This window comes from Acomys russatus, chromosome 11, assembly GCF_903995435.1.
Source record: "Acomys russatus chromosome 11, mAcoRus1.1, whole genome shotgun sequence".
NCBI lineage: Eukaryota > Metazoa > Chordata > Mammalia > Rodentia > Muridae > Acomys > Acomys russatus.
The window spans coordinates 58,613,026-58,629,276 of record NC_067147.1 but is presented as its reverse complement, the minus strand read 5'-3'; the positions used below and the strand labels follow the sequence as shown (position 1 = coordinate 58,629,276).

At 49.1% G+C, this 16,251-nt stretch overlaps 1 protein-coding gene across 1 annotated transcript in view; it reads right to left on the bottom strand.

Annotated features, from left to right (window-relative positions):
- Nucleotides 1-9,804, bottom strand: part of Srpk1 (SRSF protein kinase 1) — a 40,175-nt gene extending 30,371 nt beyond the window's left edge. Inside the window, exons 1-2 of the mRNA XM_051153435.1 lie at nucleotides 9,704-9,804; nucleotides 9,276-9,336 (exon numbers count right to left, since the gene is read on the bottom strand). Of these exons, the coding sequence (XP_051009392.1) occupies nucleotides 9,276-9,336; nucleotides 9,704-9,716 (74 nt within the window). The 5' untranslated portion in view covers nucleotides 9,717-9,804. The remainder of the gene's footprint in view (nucleotides 1-9,275; nucleotides 9,337-9,703) is intronic.
- Nucleotides 9,805-16,251: the final 6,447 nt, after the last annotated feature.

Here is a 16,251-nt window from a genome sequence, read left to right as displayed (position 1 = left end):
CGCAGGAATCCTGACCCAGACTGGCCATTGCAGGCGGAGGAGAGGAGCATCTTTTGGAGCAGGATGGCACGTGGATTTGGGGAGAGACCAGCTTACAGGCCAGACCAGCGTGCAGGCCAGGGACACTTGGGCTGTAAGCTGGTCTCTTCCCAAATCCACATGCACGCCATCCTGCTCCAAAAGTTACTGTTTACTAAAAAAAAAGGAAAATACAGCCAGGCGGTGGTGGCGCACACTTTTAATCCCAGCACTCAGGAGGCAGAGGCAGAGGCAGGCAGATCTGGTCTACAAAGCGAGTCCAGAACAGTCAAGGCTACACAGAGAAACCCTGTCTCTAAAAAATTTAAAAAAAAGAAAGAAAGAAAGAAGGAAAATACAAAATATATTACACATGGTTACAGAAGCTGTAGCCAGCCACCGCCCAAGGGTAAGGAGGATGGATTCCAAAGAATGAGGAAACTTCTGGAACCTTTTGGAAACTCTTCATTTCTTTTTTTCCCTTTTTGTTTTAGTTTTTCAAGACAGGGTTTCTCTGTGTAGCCTTGGCTGTCCTGGACTCACTTTATAGACCAGGCTGGCCTTGAACTCACAGTGATCCACCTGCCTGCCTAGGATTAAAGGTGTGTGCCACCACGCCCAATGAAACTTTACATTTCAAATACATACATATGCATGCACACGCACACAGGACAAAATGCTAGCAACTAGTGAATGAGAAATCATGGGCACTCATAATCACTTATCAGAATGTAAAGCCGAGCAACATCTCTTTTATTGTGTGCATACCAACACACAAGTATGTGTGGGGAACATCCATGGCAGGTGTGTGGAGGTCAGACAGCAACTTTTAGAAGTTGGTCCTCCTTCAAGCATGTGAACTCAGCCTGAGCTCAGGCCAGCAGGCATGGCAGCAAGAGCCTTCACCTGCTGAGCCATCTGAGGCAACATTGTTGGTCTCTGTAAAAGGTTCCTGGACAAGCTGGCTATGTTAAGTGAGATTTGGATGAACTTATGTTGTATAATACTTTACTTGCTGTTTTAATGATTCCATTGTGGATATATAGGCGAGCACTGACTCAGGGACTAAATGGAGAATATGGGGATGTGCTGTTTGAAACTTAGTTCAAAAAACCTCATAAATTAATGTTTGTTTTCTAAGCGTTCACATTTTCCATTGAGACTGAGCTGGCACTATAATTACATAGAACCTGCTCGTTTTCTCGAGGCTAGATTTCAGCCATTAGTGACCTCTTCTCACAGTCGCACTGACTCAAAACTACACTTTAAAATAAGACGGTCCTTAATAAATCTCAAATATCAGGCAGGCTTGTTGGAGTGCCGCAGCTAGAAGCAGGTGCAGGACACCACAGAGGAGGCTGGGTGTTACAGGTCAGGTCTCTGGGCCCAGGAGACTCAGACTGGTTCTAGCTTATCAGAAACCCCTTACGAAGTTCCCTGATGAGCTGAGGGTGTGGCCCGGCCGGTATACTGCTTGCTTAGCACCCACAAAGATCTGACTCCATCCCCAACACCTCAGAAACCAGGCATGATGGTTACATGTAATTTTCGGGGCCAGCCTGGACTACATGAGGCCATGTCAAAACACAAACAACATAGTTCTCTGTCACAGTCATCTCACAGTGTGGGGGGGGGGGGAGATGATTCACGCGGTGTTCCAACACAGCTTCTATCGGCATGTGTGTTGGAAACAGACACTCATCCCCAGGCTGAGCAGTGTGGACCGCTCTGCCAGGCACTCTTCTAGACACTGAAGCTGTGGCTGGGGAAGAGACAGTGACTTCACAGTGTGTGTATCTCCGCATGAAAGAAACCAAGGGACCCTGATGGATCTGAAGCCACCATCTCTTATCTTTTGAGTTCCCCCGGCAAACTACAGAATCCCACCCAGGCCCCACCCTCCAGGAAACCCATGCTCTGGTAGGATGGTGGCCGAGGGGAGCCAGGGAAGAAAGCTGAGTGAGTGGGTTAGGGAAGAGGACGCTTGCACTGTGTGAATAGCACTGTGACATTTAAGTAAGGAAGTGCCAGGCTTTAACCTGAACAATGCACGCTGGGGTTCCTAAGTGAAGCAGGCATTTGGGCTGTGAGTAGATTTGGAGTAGTGAAGAAACGGATCCCTAAGGCTTCAAAAGACAAGCTACATGCTAGAAACAGGCTGAGAGAGATGACTCAGCAGTTACAAACACTGGCTACTCTTGCAGAAGACCTGGGCTTGGTTCCCAGCATCCCATACAGTTGCTCACAACCATCTGTAACTCCAGTCCCAAAGGATCTGACCCCTCTCTTCTGGCCGCCAAGGGTGCCTGTACATGGTACACAGATTTAGTGCAGGCGAACACCCATACACATAAAACAAATAAATGGGAGAAAAAAAAAAAAGAAGAAATCCTTTTGTTGTTTTGTTTTTCAAGACACGGTTTCTCTGTGTATCCCTGGCTCTCGGGGAACTCACTCAGGAAGACCAGGATGGCCTCCACAACTCAAAAGATCCAACTGCCTCTACCTCCCTAGGGCTGGGATTAACGGGGTACGACACCACCACCTTTCAAAAAGAAAGTCTTAACTCAAGGCTTTCACATTATAAAAATAAAATGAACACATAGAGGAATTTTAATTCAGAACATGGCTGCTCTGGCAAGACATCACATCCAAAGACCTTAGGTCGGTGTGGTCCATCTGGAATCCAGGACACAGGGGCAAACAGATCTGGTATAGAGTTTCAGGTAAAGAAAAGCTTAGGTCCAGGTGTGGTGGCACAAGCCTTTAATCCCAAACAATGAAGGTAAAGTTAATTTGTAGAAGAAAGCACCCATGTTTGAAAGTGATGCCTCATTGAGTGGCGAAAAAGAAAGTGACAAATCAGAGAAAGATTTGACAGAATAGGATGCACCCAACTCTCAGGAGAAGAGAGCAGGCAGTTGTGGCAGGGCAGTGACAAAGGGATGGGCTGCAGAGAGCAGGCAGTTGTAGCAGGGCAGTGACAGAGGGATGGGCTGCAGAGAGCAGGCAGTTGTAGCAGGGCAGTGACAGAGGGATGGGCTGCAGAGAGCAGGCAGTTGTAGCAGGGCAGTGACAGAGGGATGGGCTGCAGAGAGCAGGCAGTTGTAGCAGGGCAGTAGTGACAGAGGGATGGGCTGCAGAGAGCAGGCAGTTGTAGCAGGGCAGTGACAGAGGGATGGGCTGCAGAGAGCAGGCAGTTGTGGCAGGGCAGTGACAGAGGGATGGGCTGCAGAGAGGTAAAGACCGAAGGAGCCAGGGACTGAGAAGGGGCCTGAAGAATAGAGTCAATTGCTGGAGTTAGTTTGAGGCCAAACAGCAATTCAGGGGCCAGAGAGAGAAGCCAGGTTGAATAAGTCAGCTGGGAGAGGAGTTTGAGGCACAACAGCTGAGTCAAACTAGCCAGCCCAGAGCTCAGTAAGAACAAGAAAGGGTAAGCTCATTAAGCAATAGGTTTCAGAGACTGAAGACATTCTAGGTTAGATTTACAGCTTCTAGGGGTAGGCCTAGGTCAGCAAACAGAAGCAATAATCCTCCAGACAACAATTATCTCAGGAGAATAAAAGTTTTTACATGAACAACGTTTCAAGTTACAAACATTAAATACAACTGACCCCTGACCATTAGACCAGCCACAGATTTGCAGTGTACACATGTGGATATGTATCAATGGAACACTACCAAGTAAACCAAGACTATGAATTTGATACAAGTGCAGTCATGAAAAATATCACAAAAAGTCAAAGGTGAAAAAAAAGGAGGAGAACCAGAAGAGCTCGTGCCACTCTGGCTCAGGCAGGCGTCCATGCGTGCAGGTGTGCAAGCGTCCACGCGTGCACAATGTCTTCCCGACCTCGTCATCTGCAGACCTGAGTGGTTGATACATTTGACACAGCATGGAAGGCAGGTGGGTGGTAACTCTACAAAATCTAGATTCTAGCTGATCACCTTTCTTAGCTTCCCTTTTAACAGAAGACAAGTCTTATTTACTTTATCATTCTAAGAGGCTAGGGGGAAGTCTGGATCTCATGTAGAAACACCCATGTAAGCAAAATGTGCTAACATACACCTGTTAACAAAGAAAGGTATTTCTGACACAGGTTCTTGAGATCCCATTTTAAAAACACACACGTAGATTTAATAGTCATGCAATTAAAATTACAAGTTAACAATGAAAATTTCAGAAGTGAAAATAAGACACACGGGGCAAAAAAAAAAAAAAAAAATCACTTTATGTTAAAAACAAGTGAAATCCAAAGAGTCCTTAAGAAGATGAGAAATACAAATATTCCAAATGACAAAGGATGTATCTTTTATAAACACCTATTAAGAGCAAGAAAAGGAACCTGGAGGTGGTGGCACACACTAGGGAAGCAGAGGCAGAGGCAGGTGGATCGCTGTGAGTTTGAGGCCTGCTTGGTCTACAAAAGCAAGTCTAGACAGCCAAGGCTACACTGAGAAACCCTGTCTTGAAAAACCAAGAGTTCAAGGCCACCCTGAGTTCCAGGACAGCCAAGTCTACATAGAGAAACCTTGCTCAGAAAACAAAAGAAAGCAGAAAGAACAAGAAAGGGGGGCTGGAGAGATGGCTCAGCAGTTAAAAGCACTGGCTGCTCTTGTTAAAGACTAAAGGTTCAGTTCCAAGCACCCACATGGTGGCTCACACCCTCCTGTAACCACAGTTCCAAAGGATCCAACATCCTCTGGTCTCTAAAGACACACACATATCTGTACATAATTTAAGAGAAAGCAACTTGCTGGGCATGGGGTGGAACAGCTTTAACCCCAGCACTCGAGAGGCTGATGCAGGCAGATCTGAGTTCTAGGCCAGCCTGATCTACAGAGCAAGTTCCAGGATAGCCAGGGCTACACAGAGAAAAACTGTCTCAAAATTCTTTTCAAAAAGTAGTTTGTTTGTTAGCAGGCATTAAACTAGGGTAGCCCAGCTACTGAGACGCTCAGGAAGCTACTCTGTGTCTTGAACTAGAACCCTATCAGAACTTAAGAACCCAACCGTAGAACACACAAGATTTCTACTGTGTGGAGTTGACAGAGAACTCAGCCCCACAGTCTCCTGCACTGGCTCGACTTTCTACTAGACACTGTGTTAGGAACTTGATGCTTTCTTCTCATGAAGTTTCAATGTAACAATTTACACTTAGGGAAAATAAATGGATAGAAAACATCTCCCTCCCCCAGCTTGGAGCACCAGAACCCATGTCAGCGGTCTCCCAGCTCAGTCACACAGCACATCTGCACAAACCTGTATGGTGCTTAACTGCAAGCAGTGAAAACTGCAGTCCTAACTCACCTGCAAGCTGACTAATGAGACGTGAGTGAAGCCGCTCTAACCCTGGCTCCATGCCACCTGCAGGCCCCGAGCTGCCGGAAGCTAACCACTCAGGGCACAGAAGCCCTGTGCACACAGGTGGGCACCTTCCCCCTCAGGCTTTACCGTCTTTGTCTCCAACACAGCAAAGAATTACCATCTAGACATGTGCTGCAGGGCCTAGGTCTACAGATCTGAAGAGGCCATAGGCCGTACTCACCTATAAAGAGGAACTGATCACCACACAACTAGGCAATGTTAGGGCCTGATGTGCACACCTTCAGTCCTAGCTCTGAGGCAGGTCTGAGTTCAAGGATAACCTGATCTATACAATGAGCTCCAGAGACCCTGTCTTTAAAAAAAAAAAAGGGGGGGTAGTCTAGAAAAGTCAGGGTGGAGAAGGAATTGCTCTGTTTGAATAATGCAAGTTCACTTCCCTTAACCTTTCAGCACAAAACCCCAAGGGCCAGAAGTTTTGGCCTGTGCTCTGGAGGCAGCAACACTGCCCAGGCAGCAGCAGGCTCTGACTATGGCAACTGCTCCAAGTGCCTGGGTTCTAGTTTTCCAGGCAATCCCCAGCATCAGACAATGTATCCCCTCGGTGCCCCTTCATGGCTTGGCTATAGGGGAGCAGTGAGAAGGCCCTAAGCCTGTGCTTTTTTTTTTTTTTTTTTTTTTTTGGTTTTTCGAGACAGAGTTTCTCTGTGTAGCCTTGACTGTCCTGGACTCACTTTGTAGTCCAGGCTGGCCTCGAACTCACAGCGATCCACCTGCCTCTGCCTCCCGAGTGCTGGGATTAAAGGTGTGCGCAACCACGCCCGGCTTACACCTGTACTTTTTGTACTGTTTAGTTCTGACAACTTTTCACTACAGCTGAGCTACTCAAATAAAGGACTAATTTTGTCCAAGGTCAGGCTGCAACCAGAACTCAAAACCAGAAGATGATAGTATGGCAGGCCTTCCCAACAACTTCCTAGCAACGTAAAGTTTGCCTGAAAAACAGCAAAGTTGTGAGGAATGCAGTCAAGAACAGACCAAGTTACCTGGGTCAGCTGGGACTTCTCATAGAAGATTCTAACCAAATTAATCAGACGTTTCAACAACTTGAAAAGCAGCTGAAGAAACAAGAGGGAAGTAAATTATATTCAGTGAAATAACTGCTAAGTCTGTAATCACCAAAGGGTAAGAACAGAAATAATTAAGATCACAGACAAGGCTAAGTTGCCTGCAGCAGTGAACACAAGGGTACAGTGACACAAAGTAGGAGCCTCTGCTTTTAAAAAACAAGACACAGCCAGGGTGGTGCACACCTGTAATCCCAGCACTCAGGAAGCAGAGGCAGTCAGGTGGATGGCTGAGTTCAAGGGCAGCCTGGTTTACCAAAGTGAGTCCAGGACAGCCAAGGCTACTCAGAGAGACCCTGTCTTGAAAAATCAAAAATAAAGCAAGAAAAAACAAAAACAAGAACACGCTGACAGGTGAGATGACTCGGTGTGTATGTGTTGTTATGTTTTGTTTGTTTTGGTTTTTTGAGACAGGGTTTCTCTGTGTAGCCCTGGCTGGCCTCGAACTCAAGAGATCCACCTGTCTCTGCCTCCTGAGCACTGGGATGGATTAAAGGTGTGCGCCACCACCAAAAGGCTGGGTATGCATTGTTGACACCGGGCCCGATGACCCAAGTTCAACCCCTGGAACCTCCACGGTGATGGACAGAAGCAAGTCCTAAAAGTTGGCCTCTGACTTATGCATTCACGCCCACACCCACTACACATGCAACCTCGACAACATGAAGTGCTGAACGCCTGCTAGGCATCCATCCACACACTCACCTGACAAATCACAGCCTGACTCACCCTAATATCAAAGTAAAATTCCATGTCTTACACAAGACAGGTGACCTGGGAAAAAATTTCTAAATACTATATGGCTAATTTTAGCCAGCAGGACATGATGGCACAAACCCAGTCACCCTGCCACCGTGGAGGCTGAAGCAGGAGGATCAACTGAGTTTAGACCACTAAAGTGAGGCTGTCTCAAAATCCTTTTAAAGCATGTGTGATAGCGAGGCCTTCCATCCCAGCACTCCTGAGGCAGAGCCAGGCAGAGCCCGGGTTGACAGAACAAGTTCCAGGATAGCCAGAGCGACATGGAGAAAAATAGAGGCAGGCAGATCGCTGTGAGCTCAAAGCCAGCCTGGTCTACAAAAGGAGTCCAGAACAGCCAAAGGCTACACAGAGAAACCCTGTCTCAAAAAAACCAAATAAATAAATATAATTTCCTCCTTCCATCAGAAAACTTTATAAATACATGGCTTCCCTCAATGAGTGCTTAGATTCCCAACTGCTGCTAGGTTAGCTCCTTGATGTTTCTATTAACCAATTGATGCAGGGTTCAAAACTAGCTCTGGACAGTCCCTACATCGATAATCAACCCAAGAACCTGAGCACTCTCATGCCTGCCCACGACTCAGTCACGTGCTAATTTAAAAAACAAAAAACAAGACAAGAAAAACCTAAGACACACAATAGGAAATGTAGCAATGGGTGAGGTCATTCACCATTCCGTCCTACTCAAACACTCTGCATGTCTTCCCCAAACTTTAAGGAGCCTCCAAAAACAACACACCCAACCCACTGGAATCTGCTGCTGTTACCCAGCAAGGCCACCGAGGGAGCCCTAATGTGTTACATCAGCGCAGACCCAGCTGGATGGTACAACGCACAAAGTATCAGATAAATGGAAAACCACAGAAAATAATGGGTCTGAAAGCAAGAGCTGGGCAGAGAACTTTGTAAGACGACCTGCAGGAGCCAGGAGCCGTGGTGGCGCACGCCTTTAAGCCCAGCACTCGGGAGGCAAAGGCAGGTGGGTCTCTGTGAATTCGAGGCCAGCCTGGTCTACAAGGCAAGCGAGTCTAGGACAGCCAAGGCTACACAGAGAAACCCTGTCTCGAAAAACAAAAAAAGGACGACGTGGAGGAGCCTTCGCAACTAAATGTTAGAACAACATTGTTCTTAAAGCTATCCTCGAAGATCACCTGCCTGACGTGGTTGCACACAACTTTAAATCCAGCTTTTGAGAATCGGAGACAAGCGAATCTCTGTGAGTTCGAGGCCATCCTGGAATTCCAAGTCAGCCAAGGCTATACAGTGAGTCCTTGTCTCAAACAAAAAAGCTTAAGCTCACTTGATGAAGCCCTCCTCGATGTGGGTTTCTATCAGGCTGTGTGTGCCCTCTTTTTGCACACACATACACACACACACACACACACACACACACACACGATAGGAAAAATGTGGCACTAGGGCCACCCAAACGGCATATGTGATTAATGCACTAACTTCTATAGGCAGAGGAGGTGATAACACGCCTGCCGGCAGTGCTTGATGCGGTCAGCCGGCATAGCGACAGGGCGGCGATGCGCCTCGAAGACTTAGGAAGTAGATTAACCAGGCGCGGGGAAGCGCTCTCCTCTACCCAAGCGAACGTGTGTTTTAGCAGGGCCAAGAATAAACAGGGAAAATTCATTCAACAATTTCCTGGTGGCCTAGCGTGCAGACAGACAGACGTAGGAGGCTAAGACGCTGCGGAGCAAGGGAGAGCAGAGTTCACAGACAGGCAGGTAATCATTACCAGCTCCGGCCGCCAGCCCACACCGGCCTCCACGTTGGAGCTGGTGAGTGGTGCAGGTCCTTTCCTGCAGGCCCGGGGAGCAGCTCAGACCCGGGCCTGGCGCCCCAGCTCCTTTCCACATGGCTCCCGGAGGGCGAATCATGCAGTAGCAGCCCAGAAGCCATGTGGTGGGGTGGGGTTGCGGGGCGGGGGGCGGCGGGGAGCCGCCCGAACCCGGTGCCTGTCCTAGACCCGCAACCCGGGAGGAGGTCCCCGAGGAGACGCAAAGGGCGGGATGTTGGGGTACAACACTCACTTCCTTTGGGCTTTGTCCTTCTTGGCCTTGGTCCTTTTCTTTCGGGCCTGGAGCGCGAGCACTGCGGGAGGAAAGGGATGGATGAAAGGCCGATGGAGGAGGGAGGTGGGGAGCGGCGCGAGAACGCGGGGCGGCGGGGCCTGCGGACGCGGGCTGGGCGCGGGGCCGGTTGCACGGGCTGCACGGCGGCTGCCGGGCCCAGCGCACCCGCAGGGGGCTCGGGCTAGCCATGAGGCCTCGCCGCCCCGGCCTGGGGGCTGCGGAACGAGGGGCGGGGACGGCGGGCGCCCGAGGACGCCGCGGCCGGGGGGGACAAGAGGCGAGGGCGACGCCGATTCAGGGGTCCGCGACAGCGGCTAGGAGAGACGCCCGGCGCCCATTCGGGGGCCGCCGTCGTTCCTCGTGGCGGAGGCCGCTCCGCCGCTCACCTTTCCGCTCCATGGCGAGACCGGTAACCGCCAGGCGCCTGCGCACTCGAGTGACGGCGACTCGGGCTCCCGCCGCGGCCCAAATCCCAGCTCCCCCTCCCCGCGCGAGCAGGCCCCGCCCCCGGGCCCGCCTGGCCACGCCCCAGTCCCGCCCTCCGCACGGCGCCGCGCGCCTGCGCACTGGGCGCGGAGCCTACCACCTCCTTCAGGGAGTGCTGGAGAGGATCGCAGGTGACCCAGGAACCCTGAACTGGAACCTGGTTAATTTGGGTCTGGTTTTAGTGGCCTGGCCGCCCGTAAAGTAGATCGCGCGACGTTGTTGAGAAACTCTTACCTCCTGTGGAAGGTAAAAGCCCCGCAGTCAGCCGGGATTTGCCTCAGTTTCCCGGCTTGCAAAACGGATTAACCAAAGATGTCCGGAGCCAATTTAAGACACTAAAGAAAATGGAAAATTACAATTGTACGTGGATTCATACAGAATAAAGGCTGGAGGGAGGAGACATGTGCCTCTACCGTCTTTTAAAAATAGAACCTGGCCCAGCAGCCCATGCCTTTAATGCCAGCACTCCAGAAGCAGGTGGATCTCTGGGAGTTCGAGGAACCGTGGGTCTAGATAGCAAGTTCTAGGCCAGCCAGGGCAATAAACTGAGACCCTGACACAAAATAAATCAATTAAAAAACTGGGCCAGCAACATGACTCAGAAGCTTGAAGACCTGAGTTCAAACCCGGATCTAGAGGACCAATCCCCACAGGTTGTCTCTGACCTGCACAAAGAAGCCATGGTACATGCAACAACTCCACCCTCGTAACTATATAAATGTAATTTTTTAAAAATTAAGATAAGGGCATGGGCGTGGTGGCACACGCCTATAATCCCAGCACTGGGGAGGCAGAGGCAGGCAGAGCTCTGTGAGTTCAAGGCCAGCCTGGTCTACAAAGAGAGTCCAGGACAGCCAAGGCTACACAGAGAAACCCTGACTTGAAAAACAAACAAACAAACCAAAAAAAACAAAAAATTAAGATAAAAGCGAAAACTTTAAAAGTGAATTTTCTCTAAAAGTTTGAAGTTGAGATAAAAGCTTTAAAGGAAAGGGGAAGTGAAAATTCTGTGTTTGCATTTTACCATTTTATCTGTGCTGTGCATCATGGGAGCGATAGGGTGTTTCCATACCTTTCTAAGTGCAGTGAGATCTTACGTGATGTTGATGTCAACTTCAGGCCAAGGTGGTTATTATCTCCATTGCACAAAGATTAAAATATGGGACAGATGTTCGCTCAGAATCTTGGTGTCCCAACCCAGTGATTCAGGCATCAAAACCCTTACAGTAAAGTAGGCTCAGCAGGTGCTTCTGAAATGGGCAGGAGAGTGGAGGGCGAGGCTCTCTGGACCCCAGTATTTCTCCCAGATACAGATTTACTTACAGGCATTGAAATTTGAATTTTATGTACTTCCCACAGCGTCAAAACAGTCTCCTTTTAATCTTTTTTTGAGCATGATTTTTTCAAAACCATGCTTAGGCCTTACAACCTCTGTTGTAAAAGTGTCGTGATTTTTCCCCCTTGGTTTTTCAAGACAGGGCTGCTCTGTGTAACCTTGGCTGTCCTGGACTTGCCTTGTAGACCAGGCTGGCCTCCAACTCACATCTACCCACCTGCCTCTGCCTCCCTGAGTGCTGGGATTAAAGGGTGCGTCACCACGCCCAGCTGTCATGCATATTTTTTTAAAGATGTATTTATTTATTGTATATGAGTGCTTTATCTGCAGAAGAGAGCATCAGATAACATTATAGATGGTTTCGAGCCACCATATCGTTGCTGGGAATTGAACTCAAGACCTCTGGAAGAGCAGGCGGCGCTCTTAATCACAGAGCCATCACTCCAGCCCCTGTCGTGCATATTTTAAAGATAGGAATATATTCTGAGAAATGTGGTACAAGGTGGTTTTTGTCCCTGTGCAAACACCAGAGAATGTACTTGTTAGAGTTTGCGCGGCGTAACTATGTAATAGATATACAAATCACACCACGCGGCAGACCCACTTAGGAGGGTTTTTTGGAAGGGGTATACAGAGGTGGTCTCTGGGAAGACGCGAGGAAGAGAGAAAGCGAGGATGGGGTGAGCCTCCCTTTATAAATGGCCTGGCGCATGCGCAGAAATGCACAGGTAACAAGGGTACCTGAATCCTGGCGGTGACTTGCTTCTGATGACACCTGCGTATTTTAGGGTGGTCCTGAGGTTTCCTGTTTCCCATGGTCCTCTGGGCCTTTGGGATGGCTTGTACCGCTGCCTAATTGCTAAGAGTACTTACTTCGAATATGGCTACAAAGTTACTAGGTAAGCCAGATGTTAGTGCTCTGTGCTGAGACAAGGGATTGCCGCACGTGCCATGCCGCCCAGAGCTATATACTTAGTTCCAAGCCAATCTGAGCTACAAAGTGAGACTGTGTTCCAAAATGAACAGATAGATGCGGGAGAGATGGCTCAGTGGTTAAGAACACATACTGGCCGGGCATGGTGGCGCATGCCTTTAATCCCAGCACTGGCCAGGTGATTCACTGTGAGTTCGAGGCCAGCCTGGTCTACAAAGTGAATCCTGGATAGCCAAGGCTACACAGAGAAACCCTGTCTGGGGAAAACAAAAAACAAAAAACAAAAACAAAAAAAAACAAACACAAACGCATACTGTTCGTGCAGAGGACTGGAGTTAGGTTCTCAACACCCACTTCCTGTGGCTCACAATTATCTGTAACTCCAACTCTAGGGGACCTGACACCTGACTTCTGTAGGCTACTGCACTGCCCGGCACAAACCTGCAAACGCATATCAATAAAAAATAATTCTTAAAATCAAAACAAAACAGGCCGATCGTGGTAGTGCACACCTTTAGTCCCAGCACTCAGGAGACAGAGGCAGGCAGGTCTGTCTCTGTGCTATAGCTGGACAGGGCAGGGGCTCAGAGACCGTGCTCTAAAAGAAGTGGGACTCAGGTTCAGGAGCTGGCTCCGAGCGTAAAGTGCTTGCCTAGCATTGGGATCCCCAGCACCCATAGAACTGCTGGGTAGGTGCAGTGGTGCCTTGGAGCCAAGAGGAGTAAGCTGGCGGCGAGCTAGATGTGCTGCCTAGCTCCTGGGTCAATGAGAGACGCTGCATCGACAGATAAAGAGGAGAACCGTTGAGGAAGAAGATACCTCAGGCCTCCCCATGCACAGGCAAAAAAAAAAAAAAAAAAAAAAAAAGTGAGCAAGAGTAGGAGGATGAATGGAAGGAGGGAAGACAGATAAGTAATCAATTGGTTGGGAAAGGAGAATGGAGCCCAGGCACAACCTACTGAGCAACGCAGATAAGTCAGTCTAGCCGGGGAGGAGGCCACCACGTTTGATGTGGGTGTTGGGAAACGTGTAGGATTTTCATAGGTGGGGAAGGACATGTCAAGCATCCCTGAAAGAAAGATCAATTGTGCCAAAAGGCCGGGGGGGGGGGGGGGGGCGGCGCGGGGGGTGGAATCCTGTAGGTGGAGACTGGGGCTAGGAATGACTGCAGGGACGAGGTGGGCGGGGCTGGAAAGGTGGGCGGGGCTGGAAAGGTGGGTTTGCCAGATTGGAAACTCAGATCACCTGTGTCTGCTGCGCAGAACCTGAACGATGGCGTTTCTGGGCTTATTGTGAAAGAAGCCTGCACTTGTTAGCCAAAGAAAACTGCTTTCTGCTTTAAACTCGGGACTCAGAGGATAACCGGACCAGGAAATACCGGATGCCATGGAGTCTGAGACTGCACTAGCTCGGGGAAACGCTGTGGGGAGCCAATGACGTCCTGAGTGAATGTGTGTGTGTTGTTAGCACGGGTCCAGCCCTATCAAGGACCCCGATGCCTGCCACCCATGGGATCAAAGCCTTCCCTAGATGAGGTTCAGAGGGATGGCAAAGGTGCACATACACACACTCAGACACACAAACATTGGAAGTGTTTACTGCAGATACATCAGCAAGGAAGTGGGTGCAACTTGCTGTGACTCAGCTTGCCTCTGGTCCAAGTACAAGTGTTTACTAAGGACTAACTACTGTATCATAGCTAAAAGGCGGAAGGTAGTACCAGCTGGAACCACAGCTCCCTCCTTGGAGATGTTTATAGCCTGAGACTGCCCCCCCCCCCCCCCCGCAGAGACCTCCCTGGAGATGGGATAAGCAGTCCTTGAGTAAACCCTCTGAATTTTCAGTTGCATAGTGGGTGCCCTCCACCATTGTAAACACAGCCCACCCCATCCCAGAGTTCTGACGTTTCTTCATTCCACATCATCTCAGTCAGGTTTCCAGGAGCAACCAAACCCTTAGAGTGGCTTAGTGAAAGGATGGTGACCAGGGGCCTGCGGAGATGGCTCAGAAGCTAAGAGCACTTGCTGCTCCTTTGGTTCCTAGACCCATCCGGGGGCTTATGCCACCACTTCCAGAAGCTGACACCTGGGCTACACACACACACACACACACACACACACACACACACACACACGTTTGTTGCAGAAACATTGGCAAGGAAAGGTCTTAGTGACTTGCTGCTCACTGCTTGCGTCTTGCTGCTCACCTACTCAACAGCTCAGCTGAGAATCTCTTTCAGTGTCCATGTAAAATTCACTGAATTGATTTCCCACAATTGGCCATCCCTTTTTCCCCCCTCATGTGTTTTTCCCTATTGCCCTGGCATTAGGCTCCTGATGAATGTTCGTGTAAGCTTGTAACGTCGCCTCCTACCCTAAAAAAATAAAAAGCTAGTTCCAAACTGGACTCGGTGGCACACACCTGTAATCCCAGCATTCGGGGAGGCAGAGGCAGGCAGTTCTCTGTGAGTTCGAGGCTAGCCTGGCCTACAAAATGAGTGCAGGACAGCCAAGGCTACACAGAGAAACCCCTGTCTTGAAACATCCCCCCTTCCCCCCCCAAAAAAACAAACAAACTAGTTCCAGTTCTGCTTTTGTTGTTGTGGTTGGTGTGTGTGTGTGTGTGTGTGTGTGTGTGTGTGTGTGTGTGTGTGTGCATATTTGAGACAGGATTTCTCTGTGTGTAACCCTGGCTGTCCTGGAACTCACTCTGTAGACCAAGCTGACCTTGAACTCAGAGATCTACCAGTCCCTGCCTCCTGAGTGCTGGGATTACAGGAAAGCACCACCACCCACCTGGCTTCTGCTTATTTATTTATATATGTAAACCAATATGCCATATGTATATTATACCTTCCTGTGCTCTTTGCTACCAGTTCAGAGAGGTTGCCCTCTCTGGGAATGATTCAATGGTAGTAGCTATTGGGGCTGAGGATGTGTCTCGGTGGGTAAAGTGCAAGCAGATACCCTGGGTTACATAAAACTGCCTGCAAGCCCAGCCCTGAGGAGGTAGGGACAAGAAAATCAGAAGTTCAAGGTTATCCTTGGCTACATAGCCAGTTCAAGGCTAGCCGGTGCTACTTGAGACTCTGTCTCAGAGAGTGGTGACTGTTTTTTGGCCTTTGTTACCTCTTGGATACGCATACCTTCTCCCCCCCCCCCCCCCAGCTGTTTTTCTGCAAATCTTTTTTAAAGTGGAATTATTCAGACAGCAAAAGCCATCATATTTTTGGCTGCTCATGGGCGGTGTCAGAATTTAATTTCTGAAAGACATGCCATCCCTCTGGAAGTAGCACACTTGAGGAGACTGTTCTTGTAGTCTCCCCCGACACTGCTGAGCCAGCTTCTAAATCTGATCGCTTAAACCTGAATGCATATGTGTCCTCAAGCCTGACAGTCTCGGTCCTTTTCACTGTCATTTTCCTTTCCTGCTACAAAGTCCAGGCTGTCCTCACACTCCAGACAATCCCTCTGCCTCTGCTTCCTGAGTTCTAAGTGTGTGCCATCACACCCAGATACATTCTCTATCTTTATTTTATTTTATTTGCTTTTGTTTTGTTTTGACACAGGATCTTAAACTAGCCTTGGATGGCCTTGAACTCACAGAGATCTACTCGCTTCTGCCTGTTGAGTGCTGGCTTGCATTCTTTTATATCGAGGGAGACAAAATGTTACAAAGTGGCAAGTCCTCTATGGTGCCCCTTCATCCTAATGGATGCCACAAACAACAAAGAAACCTAAGGTGTGTCAAGATGCTTTCTGCTGAGAGTCTCTCTGTTCCCACAGACGGGAGATCTCCGATAGAACCTTTCCTTACCTTTGTGATAAGTTTGGTGAGCATAGGGCTAACAGAAGATAAATTAATGGAGGGATGCAGGTTAAGGAAAGTCAACTGAGGTTATCGAGGGCCCAGCATCAACCTGAGTTTCGCCCAACCAAGGCCTAGAGGGACAAGAAAAGGAAACATCTCTAGAACCCACAGAGAGTTTATGTGAGTTTGCTGGAGACAACAGCAGACATTCTGGAAGCTAGGTGCTTGGGATGGAGGTGTTGACATTGTTGCGTCTTCCTGAGTGCTAGGAGGGAGAATCTCTCAGCTCCTTTGCTTCTCTAGTAAGTGACCGTTTCCTCCTTATGTCTCAACTAGTAACAAAGTTGCAACAGTAAGAGAGGCCTAGG